This window comes from Tachyglossus aculeatus, chromosome 8 (genome assembly GCF_015852505.1).
Source record: "Tachyglossus aculeatus isolate mTacAcu1 chromosome 8, mTacAcu1.pri, whole genome shotgun sequence".
NCBI lineage: Eukaryota > Metazoa > Chordata > Mammalia > Monotremata > Tachyglossidae > Tachyglossus > Tachyglossus aculeatus.
This window is the reverse complement of record NC_052073.1, coordinates 3,382,789-3,403,103: the sequence shown is the minus strand read 5'-3', so window position 1 is coordinate 3,403,103 and position 20,315 is coordinate 3,382,789. Positions and strand designations below refer to the sequence as shown.

General features: G+C 52.8%; 1 protein-coding gene across 1 annotated transcript in view; it reads right to left on the bottom strand.

Annotated features, from left to right (window-relative positions):
* Positions 1-218: 218 nt before the first annotated feature.
* SLTM (SAFB like transcription modulator) overlaps positions 219-20,315 on the bottom strand; it is a 40,075-nt gene continuing 19,978 nt past the window's right edge. Inside the window, exons 6-21 of the mRNA XM_038749963.1 lie at positions 15,248-15,275; positions 13,293-13,761; positions 12,624-12,673; positions 10,426-10,544; positions 9,863-10,012; positions 8,941-9,050; positions 8,677-8,840; positions 7,980-8,065; positions 7,598-7,767; positions 6,534-6,720; positions 4,961-5,085; positions 4,470-4,640; positions 3,626-3,940; positions 3,361-3,529; positions 1,634-1,824; positions 219-952 (exon numbers count right to left, since the gene is read on the bottom strand). Coding sequence (XP_038605891.1) covers positions 844-952; positions 1,634-1,824; positions 3,361-3,529; positions 3,626-3,940; positions 4,470-4,640; positions 4,961-5,085; positions 6,534-6,720; positions 7,598-7,767; positions 7,980-8,065; positions 8,677-8,840; positions 8,941-9,050; positions 9,863-10,012; positions 10,426-10,544; positions 12,624-12,673; positions 13,293-13,761; positions 15,248-15,275 — 2,613 coding nt within the window. The 3' untranslated portion in view covers positions 219-843. The remainder of the gene's footprint in view (positions 953-1,633; positions 1,825-3,360; positions 3,530-3,625; positions 3,941-4,469; positions 4,641-4,960; positions 5,086-6,533; positions 6,721-7,597; positions 7,768-7,979; positions 8,066-8,676; positions 8,841-8,940; positions 9,051-9,862; positions 10,013-10,425; positions 10,545-12,623; positions 12,674-13,292; positions 13,762-15,247; positions 15,276-20,315) is intronic.

The window sequence follows — 20,315 nt, the reverse complement described above, 5'->3', positions numbered from 1 at the left end:
CGCCGCTGACTTCCCACAGAAGCGCCAACCGGCCACGCTCAGCCTACCAACGTCCCCGACACGGGCCTGTGGCCCGGGGGTGCCCCTCACTATCCTGCAGCACCACTCTAAGCTCATTTTCACAGACAAAAAGGTTCTAAACGCTTATTAGCAACTATACATAATATGAAGGTTTATTTCAAAAAGGATACATTTGGGAATTTTTTTGGGGGGTGGGTGGGTGGGGTTTTTTTGATTTTTTTTTTTGCCAGAATACACGGAGATGCACTTAATGTAACAGTACCTTCTGCAAAAATAGGTTACATAATACTCAGAAATGCAAAGAACAATCTTGGGCTCTACAAATTAGGCAGCGGAGATGTCCCAGCTTGTCCGACCTACCAAACGGAGGTCCCTCAGTGTGTGCTTGGGTGGAGGGGCTGATGATGCTCAGGCCCGACCCCTCAGAGCTAAGGCTGGTAAATTAAAACTACTCTTCCACGGCTGCAGAACTACCCACCCGGTGTTCGAAACCGATTCTTTCGTTTCCAGTAGTGTCAGCCGTTTTCAAACGGGGCTCTAGTGCTGCAGGGGTGAGGGGGATTTAAAAAAAAAAAAAAAAAAGGTTCCAGGATCCACAAAACGCTCCGAAATGACCAGAGAACTATAAAAGGCCTCCTCCGCGAAAAATGAGAGGAAAAGGAATCACATTAAAATGAGTGAAACGACAGAAAGGAAACGGGAGCTGGGCTGGATTCCCCCAAGCCAAATCGGTTGTCCTCCTTGGTTGCGCGTCAGGTAGAAGTTTACAATTGATGTCAATAAATTATCTTGAAGCCCGGGGGTCGGGCAGCGCTGCTCTGCTCAGAATCGCCGTGGCGGTCCGCCCTTAAATGGCTTAAATCCAGAGCCGCTGCCCCGCGGCATGGAGTTGCCCGTGATCTGAACGATTCTATTAATTGGTGACGAGTTACTGGAAACAGGTTGGAACAAAAATGGAGTCAGAGAGGAGGGCCCGGAGACTAAGCTAGCCGACTGGAGGCCCCGCAGGGCTGCATCCTTGCGTGCGTGCGTGCGTGGAGGTAGGGGTGGGCGAGGGAAAGTGGGGTGGACGGGAGGAGGGGGTCGGAGGGAGTGACGGGGGAGGGCCGCCTCCGGGGACCGAGGCCCCGAGAAGCGTGGTTTCAACAACGAGCCACTGGCTGCCCGCCGGAACCCCGGCCGGCGGACGCTTTTGCTGTGGGGCCGCGAGCCCATTAGGGAGGACGGTGAGGAACCCGCTCCAGGGCCGGCGCCTGCGCCTCGATCCGCCCAGAGAACCTGGGGCTGGGGGGCGGGGGTGGCGGAATGGAGGCCAGGGATCTGTGCTCTTCTCCCTCCGGCACAGAGGCGGGGGAGCCGGGCCGGCTTCAGGCCCCGGTCGCTCGTTTCCCTCAGAAGCCGGGGCCTCGCACTTAGCTAGGCTCCTGGTCGTCTCAGAGCTCGCCTCGTGGCCGTCGGCCCCGGGGAGGGTGGGGGGCCAGAACGCTGGTGGACTGGGCTAGTTTTCTCCTCCTCCATCCCAGGGCCGCTCGGGGGAAGGAACGGAGGTGGCCGCACGGGCGCTCCCGTCCCCGAAGGGGCGAACTCCTCCGACGCCTCTGCCGGTCTTTACCTGGTGTGCTGGGACATGATGCCGCCGCCGCCGCCGCCGCCGCCGCCGCCGCTGCCGCCTCCCCGGCCGTCTCCCATCCTCCTGGTGTCGTGATACCCACTGCCTTGGGAACCGGGGCCGTGCCACTCCTTCCGAGGGCCGCTCGGTTCCCGGCCGTGGCGCTCGACCACGTGCCGGTCTTCGGAATAATGCTGGAGAGAGAGAGCACATGGAAAACTCCTCGTCGGCTCTCCCGGTGACTGGCGTGACGACTTCCCACAGCGTCCGGAGGCGAGGGGCCGAGAGCCCGGCGTGGGGCCGCTGAGCGGGACTTGGAGCCGCGGGGCTGGGAGCAGGACACGGGGAGCTGAGGCGGCCCCGTTTACCGTGCTGGGCTGAGGCGGGGGCCGGCGGGAGGTCGATTCGAGAGGCGGGGGCCCGGCTCTTCCCGGAGGACATCGACGGCTGACGGGCCGGCAGCCGGCGGCAAGGGGGCTGGTCCCCCCCCCCGGACCAGTTAGTACCCAAGGCTCGGGGAGCCTAGCCTCCATCTGAGCCTGGAGGAAGGCGAGGGAGGGACGAGGGGAGGGGGTGTCCAGCTGCCCGACTCTCTCGGGGACGAGCTCCCCGGCCAGAAGGAAGACGTCAGAGGAACAGAGGACTCGTTTTTGGCACCGAGTTTGGGCGACGTGCGCTTTGGTTTTGGGAAGAAGCGGGCTCAGAAGCAGAGGTCTTCCTTGTGCGTGGGAGTGGCCCCCGGAGAAGGAGACAGACCTCTCCAGACCACTGGATTCCCACACAAGTAAATGCCAGTGAGGTCAGCAGGGTGCTACCGGGGCCCGGCTACCACAACGACACGCAAAGCACCCTTCCTCCTTCCCTTCCACCAGATGAGGCACCCGACGGCGGTGGCGAGGAGGGGAGGGGGCGGGACCCTCTCCAACCTGGGTTCCCGGTCCCCCGGAGGGGAGCGTGGACTGAAGACGCCGGGGAGAGCGCGGGAAAAAGCAGCGAGAGAAACACAGAGGAATGGGAAGTGGGCCCAGGGAGGGAAAGCCGGGAAAGAGAAGGCTGGATCGATCGCCTGTCGCGGGAGTCCAGGGAGAACCCCGAGAGGTTGGACGGCGGAAAGACCGTCTGCGCCATCGCCCGGGGAGGTGCAAAGGAGGGCGGGGGGATGCCGGCAAGAACCCCGATGGCTGACAGATGATGGGGCGGAGGGGTGGAGGTGGGCTCAGGGGTTGGCGGGAGCGGGTCTGGGCCATTTTGCTATCCTATATGGCCGCGCTTCCAATGGGTCCCATTTCAGAGAACGGAAAAGAACCAGAGAACACAGGTAGGCCCTCCTCTACGTACATCCCCCTCTCTGAAGAAAGGAGGGAGGGAAACCCCGCTACAGTCGGTCGGGGCACAGCACACCTCCCCGGGTGGAGGAAAGAGCCCCCGTGGAGCTTTGGCTGGGTCCTCATAACATCTGCGGGGAGGGACAGACGGAGAGAGGGGTCACTGTCCCATTTCACAGAGGTGGAAACTGAGGCTCGACGAGGCGGAATGACGTGCTGGAGGTGAGCCAGCCAGCAAGTGGCAACACCGTAACTAGGACCCGGGGGGGGGGTGTCTTTTGGCAGGGACTCGCACCCTTCACACCAGGCCACCCTGTCTCCTGGTGGTTTGCAGGTGCATCAGCGCCGAAAGCCGCAGAACTCTGGTCACCCAAGTGTCTGGCCTCGGCCACCGAGGAAACTCACCTGTCCGCCGCTGCCTCTGTCGCCCAGCACGCCTCGGTCCCTCTCTCCCATGACGCCCCGGTCCCCCTCTCGGCCTCCGTACCCCGAGGCGCTGCTCCGGCCGCCGGGGGGCATGCCTCTCACGGTGTGTCCGGACACTTCTCTGCCCGACCTCTCCGGCCTCTCGCCCCTGCGAGGAAACCCACACGGGTCAAGACGGGCGGCCCGCGGGGCCCGGGCCCGGCCCACCCCAGCCGCCGACTCGGCCCGGCCCCCGGGAGGGTACCTCGCGTCACGCTTCTCGGTGCTCAGGGCACCGTCGCTCTTCCAGCTGGCCTGCCGGGGGGGATTGGGCCCCGCCTCCCTGGGGTGCCGGCCGTGAGGGAGGTCCGGCCGGTCGTGGAGGATCACCGTCCTCCTCTCGTCTCGGTCTCCTCGGACCTCTCGCCGGTCGGGGTCCCGGAGCTCGTTTCTTGGCGGCGGGGGCTCGTTTCTTCTGGAGTCGGCAAAACCTTTGGGGTACCTGTCGAAGGCCGGGTCTTCTCTGCGCGCCGTCGGCCGGGCCTTCTTCCCGTCCCCTTGACCGACGAAGCGCTCCCGCCTGTGGACGAGTGAAAAGGTCAGAGAGACCTTGAGCTTCGTCCTCGCTGGCCGCCTCCGTGGCCCCGTCGGGCCGCCGCCGCCTCCTCTTCTTCACCCTGTACACCCCCGTGGCCGGAGAGGTGAAGCCTCCAGGGTCGGGTCGTCCGACGGACACGGTCTCTTCACAAGCCCGCCGGGCTTTCTGTGGGCCCTCCCCAAAACCCGTACTTCTCGGCGTGTCGTGGGATCGCGGTGGGGGGAGGGAGCAGCTCGACCTCGGCTGGATTCGCACCGGACACCAACCCCCTGCGACTTTCCGTCTGGTTTGCCCGGGGGGGCGTAACAGGCCAGCCGCTTCGATCCGAACCCCGAGGGGCCAGAGCCGGGAAACTCGTCGGTGCCCCCATACCTAATCTCGCGGTGTGACTCAAACTGAGGCGCGCGCACGCGCCTATGAAAGCGGAGTCCCGTTAAGTGGCCGAGTTCAGCCGCCGTTCAGGAAGCGAGACTGAGCTAGGGGAAGGCGGAGCTCTGGGCCGTGAGCCTACCTTTCAAACGATGACGACTGAACTGACGAACTGTCGGGATAACGGCCCCTCTCCCTGTGGTCAAAGTCATTGAACCTGTTCTGCTGGCGGCTGTACTCGGACCCGTGGCTAAACCGGGCGTCCGTGTCCAGAGACATCTTCTTGTTCTCGCTCCAATAAGGGTCATCTCGCCTGTACAAGAAACGTACCTCACTAAGAAAAAGTACGTGGGGTGCTTCCGAGGAGGCACAAGAATAACATCCGGCTCACGCCACCGATTTTCAGGGGGCAAAGAACGGGACGATCACGAATTTTTGGTTTGTCTGTTTTTACATCACAAGACATTCGGCTACGAATGACCTGATGGAGTTTCTAGGCCACGGTGGTCTCGTCCGTGAAAAACGTCCGTTGTTCTTTTTACGGAGGCAGAGGAAGACCGAGCCGGAGGCCGGGAGAGGGTCCAGGGGGCCGATTCCCGCGGAGCGGAGGCAGGGAGGACGGAGACCAAGTACCTGTGGTCCACGTCACGTGGTCGCTTCAGAGAGTTCCTTTTCTCCTGTTCGTAGCGGAGCTGCTGCTGCTGCCTTCGGAGCTCTTCCCGCTCCCGGGCGATGCGCTCGGCTTCCTTCCGACGTTCCTTTGAGAGGAGAGAGGCCGGGGGACACGTGGGAATTACGATTCTGGTCATCACTAAGCAAGATGGAAGTGCGAGAAGAATGGGGCCCTGGCAAGGCAGCGTGGCCTAGCGGACAGACAATGGGTTCCAATCCTGGCTCCACCACCTGCCTGCTGTTTGATCTGGGGCAAGTCACTTCACTTCTCCGGGTCTCAGTTTCCTCATCTGTAAAAGGGGGGAATTCAATGCCTGTTCTCTCAGACTGAGCCCCATGTGGGACAGGGACTCTGATGGGCCAGATTATCCTGCATCTGTCCCAGTGCTTAGTACAGAGCTTGATGCGGGTGAATCATTACCAAACACCATCGCTGTCATTATTATTTTCGGTACGAACTTGGCTCAGCAGGATGCTAACCTGCACCTGGAAAGCCAAGTCATTCCTCTGGCCTCCTGCGCGACCGACCCTAGGCACGTCACCAAACTGTTCGACGCCCCTATTTTCTCATCTGCAAAATGGGGACGGTAATGTCCGTCTCTTCCTATGTCACCCAATGTCATGAAGACCACAGTGAGATAAGAAAAGATACGAGCGCTTTGGGGATAAAGTGTGATATAAAAGCGAGTATTTCCATCGGCGGTCTGAGGCTAGTGTTGGGGCCCTCGCCGGGGTGCGGGGCTAGAGAAGGGGAAAGGTGGACAGGCACTTTCCTCCACTGCCCCAAGGCTAAGAACGAGGCCTGGAACAAACACAAGGACTCTTAACCCGGCTGAGATCACACCCTTGACTTGGGGGGGGGGGGGGAGGTGGCGTGCCTTCACTTGATGAGAGAAGGAGCTGTAGTAGAGGCCGGCCAGCCACTTTCCCAGGAAGAGCGAGGCTTCAGTCCGAGTCCACGTATCTGACTGTGAGACTGTGAGCCCACTGCTGGATAGGGACTGTCTCTATATGTTGCCAATTTGTACTTCCCAAGTGCTTAGTACAGTGCTCTGCACATAGTAAGCGCTCAATAAATACGATTGATGATGATGACCTGACTGTGGGAGACCCAGCCGGGGCAGGTAGAAGGAAAAGCCTTTCCCCTGCTTTCTGAATTGGAGGGAGAAGGGCACCGCGCCCTCCTGGCCGTGCGGCCGGGCAATCTGCCGATGAGAATCCAAGCGACACGTCAGCTGCTCCGAGTCAGTGACGGAGACGAGGGCCGGGGACCCTCAACCCAGGCCCTTAGGCTAGCTCACCGGGGTAGTGCAGGAGGACTCACCCCTTCCCGGGGCCCCTCACTCCACCGTGGGCAGAACAGGTTTCGGGGCCCCGACAACAGGGGCAGCGCCCGACCGAGCCTTAGATTCTCAGATCGTGAGCAACCCCCCCGAGGGTCAGGGACCACATCTATCTCCCACCTGGTTATGCTCTCCCAGCGCTTACTACAGTGCTCTGCACCAAGCGAGCGCTGACCACGATGGCCACTAACCTGTTCGATCCGAATGCGCTCCCTTTCCAAACGTTCCCGTTCCATCCTCTCTCTCTCCAGTTTTTGCCTTTCAATCTCCAAGCGCTCTCTCTCCCGCTGCAAGCGTTCCCGTTCTTCCCGCTCTCGCATCAATCGGATGCGTTCCCGCTCCCGCTCCCGCTGCTCTCTCTCCACCATCTCTCTTCGTCTAACAAAATCAAGGCATTTGGACAATTCAGACAACTGGGACTGCTCCCCATTTCATTGTATCTTCACCAGGGGGATTTACTGGAAGCTTTACTGCCATGCGGAGTTGGTAGACGCGTTCTCTGCCCACGGCCCTGTCTGGAGGATTGTATCCACTGCAGCTCTTAACACTGGTACAGGATAAGTGCTTCCCAAATACCGCTATTTTTTGATTACTTTCACAACCCTCCCCTATTAGTCGTTACGGAATTCACACAAAGACCCCTTCGGGCATTTCTCTCTCTCTCCATTAGATTGACTCTGCGCCTCTCTGAGGGAGATCCCAAACAACAAACTGGGGTTCACGGCCAGGTCCCGCCACAGGCCAGGACAGGACGTTACCCTTCATCCTGTCTTTCCCTCAGACTTCCTGGAAAGTAGCGTGGCCCCATAGAAAGACCCTAGGCTTGGGAATCAGGGGTCTGGGTTCTAATCCCAGCTCTGCCCCTTGCCTGCCGTGTGACCTTCGGCAAGTCATTTCACTTCTTGGTGTCTCTCTCAGTTCTCTCATCTGGAAAATGGTGATTCGAGACCTGTCCTGCCCCCCCAATGCCCTCGATTTGACTGTGAGCCCCATGTGAAACTGGGAGCATGTCTGACCTGATTACCTTGGCTCTACCTGAGCACTTTGAATAGTGCTTAACCCTCTAGACTGTAAGGTCATTGTGGGCAGGGAACATATCTATCAACTCTGTTACACTGTAATTTCCCAAGCGCTTGGTACAGTGCTCTGCACACAGTAAGGGCTCAAATACCATTGATGGACTGATCGACGTAATACTATAATAATAATATTAATTACAAGAATAATTATTATCATCCCGACGCAGCTCGCCTACCTGCGCAGTTCCACCGCCCGCCGGATTCTATCCAGACGCACCAGGTGCTCCCGCATCCTCTGTTCCTTCATTTTCTCAAAAGGGAGGATGTCCTTCCGGGTTCGGTAGTCTCTGTCCTTTTCCTTTTTTTTATCTTGGCTAGCCCGCTCCTTGTTCCTTATCATCTGGGCCTAGAGACAGAATTCAAAATCGCCCTTCAACGGGGAGAAACGTATCGGCCGCTGCTCCTCAAGTCCCTCTGGGCCATCGCGGGCAGCCCTCAAAAACCAGCCGTTTGAGGCTGTTCCAAGCCGCTGGCTGGCTGGGCCGCCAGGCAAGGATACACGTGAAGACCGCCGGCTTATCGTCACCATGAGACCCAAGAGTTGACTGTCAGACTCACTTTGTCAAATCGCCCCCTTCTCAGGGTCCTCGGATGATCGCCTTTAGTCTGATCTAGTACCACCATCTGTCCTGGGCTCTTTGCATCTAAGAAACAAATCATGGAGATGAAATAAGGATGACTTTTTCCGGAAACAAAAGCAAAGTTCACCTCTCCTATATCCAGAGGTAGCCCACCCCAAAAAAGGACCCTGGGAAAAGCATCTGGCCAGCTCAGCTCGGCTCACCAGACCAGACATGCAAAGAAGGCCCCGAACGGAAGGTTGCCTGCTCAGGGACTGCTTCCTTCCCAGATCGAAGAGAAATTCTCGCTATTTTAAAAAGGGAGACTTCCTCTCCCAAATATCCGAACCTGTCCAATTTCATTCCAGAGTTTGGCACCCCGCGAGACCCATCTCCTCCTCAATCAAGTACCCCATCCCTACAGAGCAATAATCCTGGCAGAGAGGGCCCAGAGCCTGCAGTAAGAGAAACACCGCCATCAGAGAAAGAGAGGGCGGCTCTCAAGGCGGGCGGGAAGGATGAATGGCCTGGCTAACCTGGCTGACAGATCATCTCGAGCCTATTACCTCCACAAACCTAAGACACCTCTTGATGTCCGCGAGAACTCGGGGTTGAGCGGACAGTAAAACGAGTGGGAGACGGAGGGAGAGCTTAGAGAAAGGAAGGGAAAGGGGAGAACAACGCTCTTTGCTTACTTGCTCGCTTTTTCTCTTCGCTTTTTTTCACCATCTCTTGACTGGGGCCGCTCGATCCATTGTCACTCTTCTCGTCTTTGCCTTCGATTTTCTTGGCATCTTTGTTTTCTTTCTTCTCTGACTTTTCTGATTTTTTTTCTTCTTTTTTGACAGATGCTTGGGTCCTGACACCCCATCCCAAAGAAAACCAGATGTGAATTACGTTCAGAAAAAGTTGCTCGCCGAGTTCGACAGCAAGTTGAGGAGGCAGAAATGAGTTCTTACTTGTTCGCTTTATCATTTGCGGCATTCTTTTTGTCTCCAGAACTTCTGCCCGAGCCTGACTTCTCATCGCTTTCTTTCTTCAACTCCTTCTTGGAGGGATCGCCTTTGACCTAAAGCATTAAAAGTCACACACACAAAAAATGAAGTGCGGCCCTACCTGACGACTACTGCAGCAGCCTCCTCGCTGACCTCCCTGCCTTTGGGCTCTATTCACTCCAGTCCACACTTCTCTCTGCTGCCCAGATCATTCTTCTACTGTTCAGTCTGTGTCTCCCCACTTCTCAAAAACCTCAGGTGGTTGCCCATCCACCTCCTCATCAAACAGAAACTCCTCATCACTGGCCTTAAATCATCTTGCCCCCTCCTACCTTACCTAATTTCCTTCTACAACCTAGAGAGCACACTTTGCTCTTCTAATGTCAAAGTACTCACTGTACCTCCATCTTGTCTGTCTCCCTGCCGACCCCTCGCCCTTTTCCTCCCTCTGGTCGGGAACTCCCTCTCACTTCATATCCTAAAGATGATGACTCTCCTCACTTTCTACGCCTTATTAAAATCATGTCTTCTTCAAGAGGGCTTCCTCAAGTAAACTCTCATTGCCTCTACTCCCTCTCCCATCTGCGTCATGCTGGCACAGGATCCGTACTTGTTATTCACAACACCCTCATTCCCAAAACACGTGGGCCCATATCCGTGACATTTATTTCTATTAATGTCTATCTCCCCATCTACACTGCAAGTTCCTTGTGGGCAGGAAAGATGTCTACCAACTCCGTTGTACTGTATGCTCCCAAGCACTTAATACAGTGCTCCGCACACAGTAAGCTCTCAATGAATACCTGTAATTGGTTAGCATGTTTTGATCAGGCGGCTTTAATCTCCGACAAACCTCACCCTTACGGGGGAACGCTCCCAAGCTTACTTTTTCGACTGAGATCTGCTGTCCGTGCAGCTCTGTGCGATGAAGATGGGCGATGCACCTGGCGACCTCTGTGCTGGAGGACATGGTGACGATGCCGTAACACTTGGCGCCGGGGCTCCGGGCGTTGGTAACCACCTTGGCACTGAGAACCTGAGGGAAAGGCGAGAGATGAGGAAGACTGCCTGGCACCAGTGTCCAACGCAGCGAACATCATCCTGGTCTCTGGTAGGAAAGGCTGCTGTTATGGTCCGAAAGCAATCCCAAGAAGCGCCCCCACATCATTTCCCTCAAAGACAACGGGAGAAAATGGCAAAAGGACAAGGAACATATGTAATCGGCTGTCTCTCGTGCAGGGCTTCATTCACGCATTATTCTCCCTGCTGACTTGAGACACGGAGGGGACCTAGGGCCCACCGCCGAACTCCAATCCCCCCAAAAGGCCATTCCAGTCACTGGCCACAGTAACTAAACATACTCGGCTACACCAGCATCTCCTACCTCGGAACCAAAAATGTTCCACCTGGAACCCTGGCGGGGAGCGGGGAACCAATAGGTGAAAATACCTTTCCGTATTTCCCGAAGAGGTTCTTCAAGTCGGCCGCTTTGGTGTTGGAGGAAAGTCCGCTGACCCAGAGGTTTCGCGTCGAGCTGCCGCTGCCACCCCCGGTGCTGCCTGCGCTTCCTGCATCAGAGGCGGAAATAGGGTGGTTCAACATCCGGCTGTCCCCCTATGTTAGACTAGAAAGCAGGGTCATGGATGGAGCTAAAAGAATGCATTCCAAGAGGCAGGGCCCCAGAACCCCGTCTCTCCTGTCCAGCACGCCATCCGTAAAGTCAAGCTGGTCAAAGGGCAAGGCACTGAAAATTCCAAGTGCGAAGCTGGGTACAACCAGAGGAAGAAAAACTCATTCTGTCCCGTTCCCATCCGTGCTGAGTTCCAAAAGGGAGAACACTCCACCTCCAAGGGGGAACCGAGACATTATCCTGACTCCTGGGATTGGGCATCACAGCTTGAGCCCTCCTGGGACCAGAGAAGGAAATGAGACCATTCAGCCAATTTGGCAGAGGGAAAGATGGAAAGAAACAAAATGAGAAGAAAGGAGCGGGGGAATCCTGCTGAGAAGTGATCTGAGCAGCTTTGGGTGCCATAGGGGCTGGCCGGCTGCGGTTCTACATCCTCCCCAGGGGCCGAAAGCAAGAACGAGGGCTTCCTTGAGGGCGGTACCCAAGAGCCATTTTCTTAATGGGCTGCCGGACATCAGGTCAGGCTCCTAGGATCGTGAGACTTGCTGCAATAGGCTTTTTGTCAGCAAGTTTTTAATGTGGGGCCAGGGGAGGGAGGGAGGGAGGGATCCAGCCAAGAGTAGGCAGGAGCAGCTGATGGGTCACAGATCCACAGGAGTGGAACTCAGGCTGCTGCTACCTAGCTGGAAGCCGGGAAAGTCAGTGGAGCCTGGCAGAGAATCCAAGCTGGCGGTTGCTGCCCTTTGGACTGGACAGTACCATGTGGGACAGTTCAAGTTCAGTTCAGGAGAGCTCCTGGTATCTTTCAGATCTGGAAATCTTTGGGCCGGAGGAAGGGAAGTTTGAGAAACCAAACTTCAAAGAGTCACTGGGTCCAAAGGAGACAGTTCACTTTGCTATGAGCAATGGAACCGCCATCCCCACCCATATGCTATTGGAGCAGTTGGCTTTTTCCAGCTTCTCCCTATTACCATTCGAGACCAACGAAATCTGTCCACAGAAATCCAGCGCCCTGCTTTGAACACCACTCTATTCTGAGTTGAAGTGAGAGCTGGAATGCCAGAAGAACATTTCTAAACCACGCTTGGAAAGAGCCACAATCCCATTCTTTTCTACTATGCATGAGGTATTGCCGTGAGTTAAAATTTGAGGTTGCCCCGTGCCACCATCTTACAGTGGCCAGGGCAGGGGGCATTCTCAGGAGGGATTTGGGTTTGGCCAAGTTTGGTTTATCAGCAGTCAGGGGCTTTCCTATGCATACACAAAGAGGACTGTTGCCCAACTGCACTCTGGCCTTCTAACCAGTGTAGTTTTAAAATCCAACCTGATTAGACTTCAATGCTATTCCCCTAGATTGAAAGCTCCCCGTGGACAGGGATCGTGTCAACTAATCCCACGGCTCTGTAAACTCTCCCAAGTGCTTAGTATGGTGTCCTGCACAAAGCAAATGTGCTCGATAAACACCACTGATTGATTCTGAAGATGGCAGCCCATGAAATACTACACCATCTTAGCATAAACGACATCCTCCTCACAAGTGGTGGAAGTTCACATACCGCTTTGAAAAATATGTCAGTGGATTTTTTCCAAAGTGAAAGTCTGTCTACGTAGTGTAATGAACAAAACTGCCTTTTCCAGATCTGCCTCCTATCCTGGAAAGGATTAAAACCCTAAATCTGTCTTCTCTCCGAAGAGAGATAGGGTGGTGGGGAAAGGAATCTGGAACTCTCTAACCCCATTCTATAGACACGCTCCAATGAAGAGCGACCAAGTTGGGCTTCCTCAGCAAAGGTTTCCAATTAAAAACAACAACAACAACAACAACAACACAAATCCACGGCCAACAATGCTTATTTATTCGTGTCCGTGAAAAGAAGAAGCCATGGCTGCCTCAGAGAGTCAATGTCATGGGGTGGGGGAATGTGGAGAGGGAGGGAAGGAAGAGGCCAGGCCAAAGCCCATCACCCCCTTCACGGAGGCCTCCCCCGAATAACCCGCGTTGGCAGGAGCCCGTTACCTTTGTCATCCTTAGATGCGGTCTTGCTTTCTTTAGAGTCCTTCGAAGAGCTAGGGGAGCAAATCACCAGGAGAAAATTGAAGACACAAGAGAGATTGCTACCTATCACATTCCACACCACTGCTCTTTGAACAGGTTAACAACGCAAAAGGGCTGAATTGGGTTATTTGAATAAATGACTCCCTTGGGATTCTTGCACTGATTTTCCCCAAGATGCCTGAAGATCTAGATTTTTCTGAAAATTCTATTCAGTGGAGATATGGCCATCTTCTCCAGATTTCAGAACTGGGACTTGACTTCATTTTGTGTTCTTAGAACTGACAGTTGTTCATTACCATCATCACGGGGATTTTAAAAAAAGGAAGCAACCAAAAAACAAAACAAAAATAAAACTCGTCAATTGGAAAAAAAAAACACAAAAAAACACAAAAGACCGAAATAAATAAATGCTGACAATTCGACAATGCAATCGGTAGGACAAACCGTATCTGTATAAACGAAGATCTTGAATCGTTTTTACAAGAGTAACTTATGACGTTCAAAAAAAAATTCTAGGCAGGATCATAGGATACTAATTACAAGGTTCTTGACGCTTCCCCCCTTAATGTGGAGTGATCTTATCGAATGCTGGAACTCGGTATCGTAAAGAACGGACATAGAAAAACAAACCTCTTTGCTTGCCCAGAAGCCCCTGTAGAGGAGGGCCCTTTCTTCAAAGTATCCTTTTCTTTGTCTCCAGATTCTGCTTTCTTTGAGCTTTCTCTGGCTTCCTTCTTGACGGGGTCGCCCTTCACGCCGTCTTCCTTCTTACCATCTTTATGGTTCTCATTCGTCTCATAATCCTTGATTTCCTTCTCCGGGCTCTGGGGGGTGGCATCCTGCCCATCTTTTGGCTTACTTGCTTCCGAATCTGTAATTTTCACATTTTTACCTGTTTCGAGGAGGTCATCACCATCAAAATCCAGTGTGATGGCATCTTCAGCCTGGATTGTGACCGAAATGTTGTCGTCCTCAGCTTCTTTCACAGACGAGTTAGCTTCCATCTCTTCGTGAGCTGTCTGATCAGCCTCAGCTAGGTTCTCTTCTGAAGGAAGAGGTTTAGATACTTCTTGTGTACCATCACCAGAACCTGCTATATCTAAGAGGATTTAACAGGAATAAATATGGCAAAACAAGAAGTTTAAACAATTTCATATTCATCATCTAGAATAGGACCTAGAAAAAGCAAAGCCCATTAATTAGCACCGATGGCAGGTTAGAAAACACACAAGGGAATCAACACAAACAATCCTGAACCCCGGATCGCTTTATTCTTCTTCATGGGAAAGACGCTGGTGACGGACGGATGCCGCCAAGCTGGCGTCGGAGGTACCGTGGCCTCCCCGAGTTAGTATCCGTTTGGAAGTTAATATGCCGGGTGGAAGGTTTGTCCGGCGGATGACAATTCAGAGCGTGAAGAGCCGTTGCCAGTCAAATGTTCCAAATTCCAGGGTTTTTATAAGGCCTGGGGCCTTTCCAAAGCCCGTCCCGTCATTGTTCCTTCTACAAGGTTAGAGTCTGAGGGTCAAAGATGGTCTTCTAGCGATCTAAAGGTCCGGTCTATCGTCCCTCTCCTCTGGTCCAGGTGATGGGCAGTCCAGAGTGGCTCGCGAGGGGGCTGCAGAAGGCTCCGAAGGTGAGTCGTTCCCCGTTCCGCCGGCTGGCCGTTCCTGCTCTTCGCCCGCGTCGCCGACGTCCGCTGATTGCGCGCGGGCACGTAGGCAGACTGTCCGTCCATTTCGGGCGCTCCCGGAAAGGAGAGAAGTGCAGGCAAAAGGTCCCTGGAAAGCCGCTGGAGTCCGTGGTTTTGCTCGAACCGGAGCCGTGGCGCCGCTGGGTTTGTCTCCTTGCCGAAGCCAGCGCTCCCGTGGTCCTTTCCTAGTCCCCAGGGTGGAGAGTCCTGGGGACTCAGTCCAGGAAGTCTTCCGAGGCCGCGTCTCCGTCGGGCGGGTGTGGTGCGTGTCCAGCGGTGGCTTGCGGTTGGATGGCTTATCCGGTGGTGGTTTGGAGTCCCTGAGACCCGGTCGGGGGGAGGAGGGGGGGGGTCGACATTCAAAGTCGCGGAGGACTCTGCTTGCTTTTCCGGGCCAGGCGGGCTGCCGTTTCCCAGCGGCGGCCGAGGGCGAGTCAAGAGACCGTGATGGGGACCCACGAGTTGAGGGGCTAGTTGTACAGTGAAATTAGTCACATTCCGCCGACTCCAGGGAAGCACGGAGGAGTTACGGCAGGGCAAGTCTTGTTTGGGCATCAAAACTTACCGTACGCTAGAAGTTATAAAAAGTGATTATAAATAGGATCGCTGAATTAAAACGGGGCGGGCGAATTACACAGACAGGGGACCGGACTCCCCACAGTCGCCAATATGGACCAGTCAGTTAGAGCGGAGCTAAAATGTTTAAAGAAAAATTAAACATTTTGAAAAAGTGGATCCAGATGCGGTTACTTAATTTGCAGGCTATCAGAGGGCAAACCTATTAATGAAACAAAAGATTAAGAAACGCAGGTGCTTTAATCCCTTGCTCCTGTAATCTCTCAATGGGGGAAAATGCGTCAGCCACCTTTTAGCAACTTAACTTCCAACATACCTTTCTCATTCTCTTCCTCTTCACCATTCTGAAATTGAGAGAAGAGCCAAATGTAAATAAACTGCACAGGAAGAGGCTCTGACCTTCCGTCATCACCATAACCGCAACCTACATTGCGATTCTTCTAAGACTTCGGCCTAGAAAGCAGGGATCAGTTTCAATAAATGAAGGGACCTCTTGTACGAAATCGCACTCTAATGAAATATAGGGGGCTTCAAATTCAACACACCTGTGTGGTGCAAAACACATTACTTTTTCTTCAGTGAGTCCACAAATTCACTGCCTACTCTAATCAATTTCGATACGCCCGTTCTGTATACAATCACGTCACTCTTGCGGGAGGAAAGGAGGCGGAAATTAAAAATCGTGAGTTGTCACCTCCCTGAGTCGCCTCAGTTCTCCTAAGGCCCTTCGGTTAGAACTTTACTAGAAATTGGACTGTTCCGCCCGACGTGGGCCCTCCTGGGTACCGGGGACTGTCGGGTCAGAAGAAACTAACTTGTACTTGGGCGCTCCGCATCAGGGGCTTTGCCAGAAAATGACCCTTGCATTAAAGGAGAAGCAAGTGTAGTTCTGATGTCCTATATAGAAGGGCCCTCCCCGCACAGGATTTCATCTGCGGCGACATGTGAAGGAAGAGGCAAACCACTCAGAGTTATCAGGATTTCCTTTCTGAGAAAAATGCCTGAAAAGGTGAGAGTGTCCGGTAATAATAGTAATAATTGGGGTATTTCAGTGCTTACTATGTGCCAAACACTGTACCAATGTAAGCTCGTCCTCAGACTGTACACCCGTTGTGAGCCGGGAAGGTGCCTACCCACTCCGTTATATTATACTTTCCCAAGAGATTAGTTTAGTGCTCTGCACACAGTAAGCACTCAATAAATACGGTTGATTTATACTACTACTACTACTACTACTACTACTAATAATAATAATAGTGGTATCTGTTAAGCAGTTATTACATGCCAGGGACTTTCATTCATTCATTCAATTGTATTTATTGAGCTCTTACTGTGTGCAGAGCACTATACTAAGCACTCGGAATGTAAAATTCAGCAATAAAGCCCCTGCCCACACCGGGCTTACAGTTTAGAAGGGAGGAGACAGACATCAAAACAAATAAAGAGGCATTAATAGAAATAGACTTAAAGATATGTACATATGTATACTCAAGTGCTGTGGGGCGGGGAGTGTGGGGGGTAGAGCAAAGGGAGCGAATCGAGGTGACGCGGAGGGGAGGGGGAGCTGAGGAAAAGGGAGCTTAGTCTGGGAAGGCCTCTTGGAGGAGGTGCGCCTTCAGTAGGGCTTTGAAGGGGGGGAAGTGTAACTGTTTGGCAGATTTGAGGAGGGAGGGTGTTCCATGCCAGAGATAGGACCTGGCCCAGGGGTCAACGGTGGGACTGGCGAGAACAAGGGGCACAGTGAGGAGGTTAGCACCAGAGAAGTCAAGTGTGCGGGTTGGGATGTAGGAGAGTAGGTAAGTGAAGTAAGAGGGGGCAAGGTGAAGGAGAGCTTTGAAGCCAATAGTGAGATGTTTTTGTTCAATATGGAGGTTGATAGGCAACCACTGGAGATTTTTGAAGAGAGGGGTGACATGCCCAGAATGTTTCTGTAGAAAGAAAATCCGGGCAGCAGAGTGAAGTATGGACTGAAAGGGGGAGAGACAGGAGGTTTGGAGATAAGAAAGGAGGCTGATGCAGTAATCCAGTTGGGACAGGGTGAGTGATTGTACTAACATGGAAGCAGTTTGGATGGAGAGGAGAAGGCAGATCTTGGCGATGTTGTGAAGGTGAAAGCGTCAGGCTTTGGTGAGGGATTGGAAATGTGGAGTGAATGAGAGAGTGGAATCAAGGATGACACCAAGGTTGCGGGCTTGTGAGACGGGAAGGATGGTTGTGCCGTCCACAGTGACGGGAAGTCACTGGGAGGACAGGTTTTGGGGAGGAAAGATAAGGAGCTCTGACTTGGACATGCGGAGTTTTAGGTGACGGGAGGACATCCGGGTAGAGATGTCCTGAAGGCAGGAGGAGATGCGAGCCTGGAGGAAGAGAGAGACAACGGGTGGAGATGTAGACTTGGGTGTCAACAGCGAAGAGATGATAGTTGAAGCCGTGGGAGCGAATGAGTTCAGCAAGGGAGTGAGTGTAGATGGAAAATAGAAGGCACATCTCTAAACACTGGGGTGGTTACAAGCTAATCTGGTTGGACACAGTCCCTGTCCCACATAAGGCTCACAGTCTTGATCCCCATTTTACAGATGAGGTCACTGATATCAGGTCCCACATGGGGCCCACACTCTAAGTAGCCTGAATCCCCACTTTGCAGATGGGGGAACTGAGGCACAAAGAAGTTAAGAGACTTGCCAAAGGTCACACAGCAGGTATGTGGCAGAGCCAGGATTAGAACGCAGTTCCTCTAACTCCCAGGCCTGTGCTCTTTCCATTATGCCACACTGCTTCTTAGTGCCAAGCAGGATTAGGAAACGGCCCACTGAACCACGTTCCAGTTAGATTACAGACAGGGTTGAGGATGACGAAGGGGGTAATGAAGCCCGGGTCTCTGGTCACACTTGGAAGTTGTGAAACGTATGTTTGTATGCGCACGTCTACAACGTGAACAGTCTCGCCCTGTTCGGGGTGACGTCATTGTTGGGTTATCCTGATAACCTGATTATCTTGTATCTACCCCAGCACTTAGTACAATGCTTGGCACATAGTAAGTGCTTAACAGGTATCATTTAAAAAATTCATTCATTCAATCATATTTAATGAGCGCTTACTGTATGCAGAGCACTGTACTAAGCGCTTGGAAAGTACAATCCAGCAATAAATTGAGAGAATCCCTACCCATCAATGGACTCAAGGTCTAGAAGGGGGGAGACAGACAACAAAACAGGTACAAGTAAACAGGCATCAACAGCATCAATATGAACCAACAGAATTATAGATATGTACACATCATTAAAAAAACAAATAAAATAACAAATATATACACAAGTGCTGTGGGGCGGGAAGGGGGTAGGGCAGAGGGAGGGAGTCAAGGCGATGGGGAGGGGAGGAAGAGTAGAGGAAAAGGGCAGCCTAGTCTGGGAAGGCCTCCTGGAGGAGGTGGGCTTTCAGTAGGGCAAAATAACAATTGCTGATGGATCATATTTACTGAGAGCTTGCTGTGTGCAGAGTACTGTACCAAGTGCTTGGGAGAGTACACTGTAACACACATTCCCTGCTCACAAGGAGCTTACAGTCTAGAGTAGACGGCACTTTCACAACTGCACAGGGAAAGAATGTCCCGAGACTCTCTGGGCTGAAGGGGGCAGAGCCAACTGGTCTCATTTGGGCAGAGTGGGATCCTATCAGGACCCTTTTATGGGCCCCTTTCCCTTCCAGGGTGAGTGGTAGGGCATTTACAGTCAGATGCTTCTCAAGGAATTACCGAAGCAATCACTCATAGGACCTGCCCAAACAGGTCAGTTTCATTTGTGTTGCTTCAAGGTTGATGGGAATTAACACACAGAGGAAAAAAAAAAAAACAATGTCTACTTTAAAATGATGGGTACGAAGACAGTTGAGGCCTGATGTGGCACGAGCCAGTTTAAGTGTGCCAAGTTTTAAGAGGGGGCCAGACGAAGAGAATTTTAGTAATTTCAACATGACTTTCTATTGCTTGTTTGTTAATGGCATTTATTGAGCACTTACTATTTGCAAAGCACTGTTCTAAGCGCTGGAAATGCAGGAAGGACTTTCAGCATTAAAAAAAAATAATGCTACAAAGGTTCCAAATTCATACGTCCTCAAAAACAGTGCCTGGGAAAAGGGCAAAGGCATGCCCTTAACAAACGCCCGAGGCGGCTCTGACGAATGAACGAGAGGATAGTTCACTCAGTTGATTGAAAGGTCCACATAACGCTTCCAATGAATAGGTGGGGCAGACTCAGGAGTGCTTCTGCTCCCCCCAGTCCACGCTGGATGGTCTTCCTCATCACCCAGGGGGCTCTGGGACCCTCCCCGCTTCAGCTCTTCAAAGTCCTACTGAAGGCACAGCTCCTCTTTTCCTCAGCTCCCCCTCTTCCGCATCACCTCGACTTGCTCCCTTTGCTCCCCCCCCGACCCCCACAGCCCTTACGTATATATCTATCATTTGATTTATTTATATTAATACCTGTTTACTTGTTTCGATGTCTGTCTCCCCCCTCTAGATTGTAAGCCCACTGCGGACAGGGATTGTCTCTTTATTGCTTTATTGCACTTTCCAAGCACTTAGTACAGTTCTCTGAACACAGTAAGCGCTCAATAAATATGACAATGAATGAATATAAGCTCTTTCCCCAAATGCTCCCGCTAGCTAGATGGGACCGGAGCCAACACGGAGGCAGGTGAGCACACGCTTTGTGTTTATTTACAACCACTGTAAGAAGGTGCTGGCCTCACTGGAGGGGGAAAATGGAAAGAATACCAACTACGGTTGTGAGAAATGCAACAATTACCCTAATCCCAAAGCACTTCCCCAACAGCCACAGCACGTATATACGTATCTTTAAATACTACAGATGACTTATTTATTCTTATTAATGTCCGCCTCCCTCTCTGGACTACAAGCTCATTATGGGCAGGGAACACGTATCCCAATTCTGTTATAGTTTACTCTCCCAAGTACTTAGTTCAGTGCTCTTCACATAGTAAGCACTTAATACAATTCATTGATTGAGTCTAATAAACATAACCTTGGTAGGGAAAAAGCTACCAACTTTATACACTAAAATTTAACTAGACAAACAAAACAACAGAAGATAGTTGCTTAGAACAGGGCTTTGCACATAGTAAATGCTTAACAAATACCATAATTATTATTATAAGATGACAAATTCTAAACTATAACACTCTTTGAGACCTTCCATAAAATTAAATTCTTCCAAGCACTGAAAGACTTCTCCCACAGCTGGGTTTCCATGAGAAGCAGTGTGACCCAGCGGAAAGAGCCCAGGCCTGAATGTCAGAGGACCTGGATTCTTATCCCAGGTCCTTGGGCAAGTCCCCTTAGTCCTTAGGGCCTCAGTTTCCTCCTACGG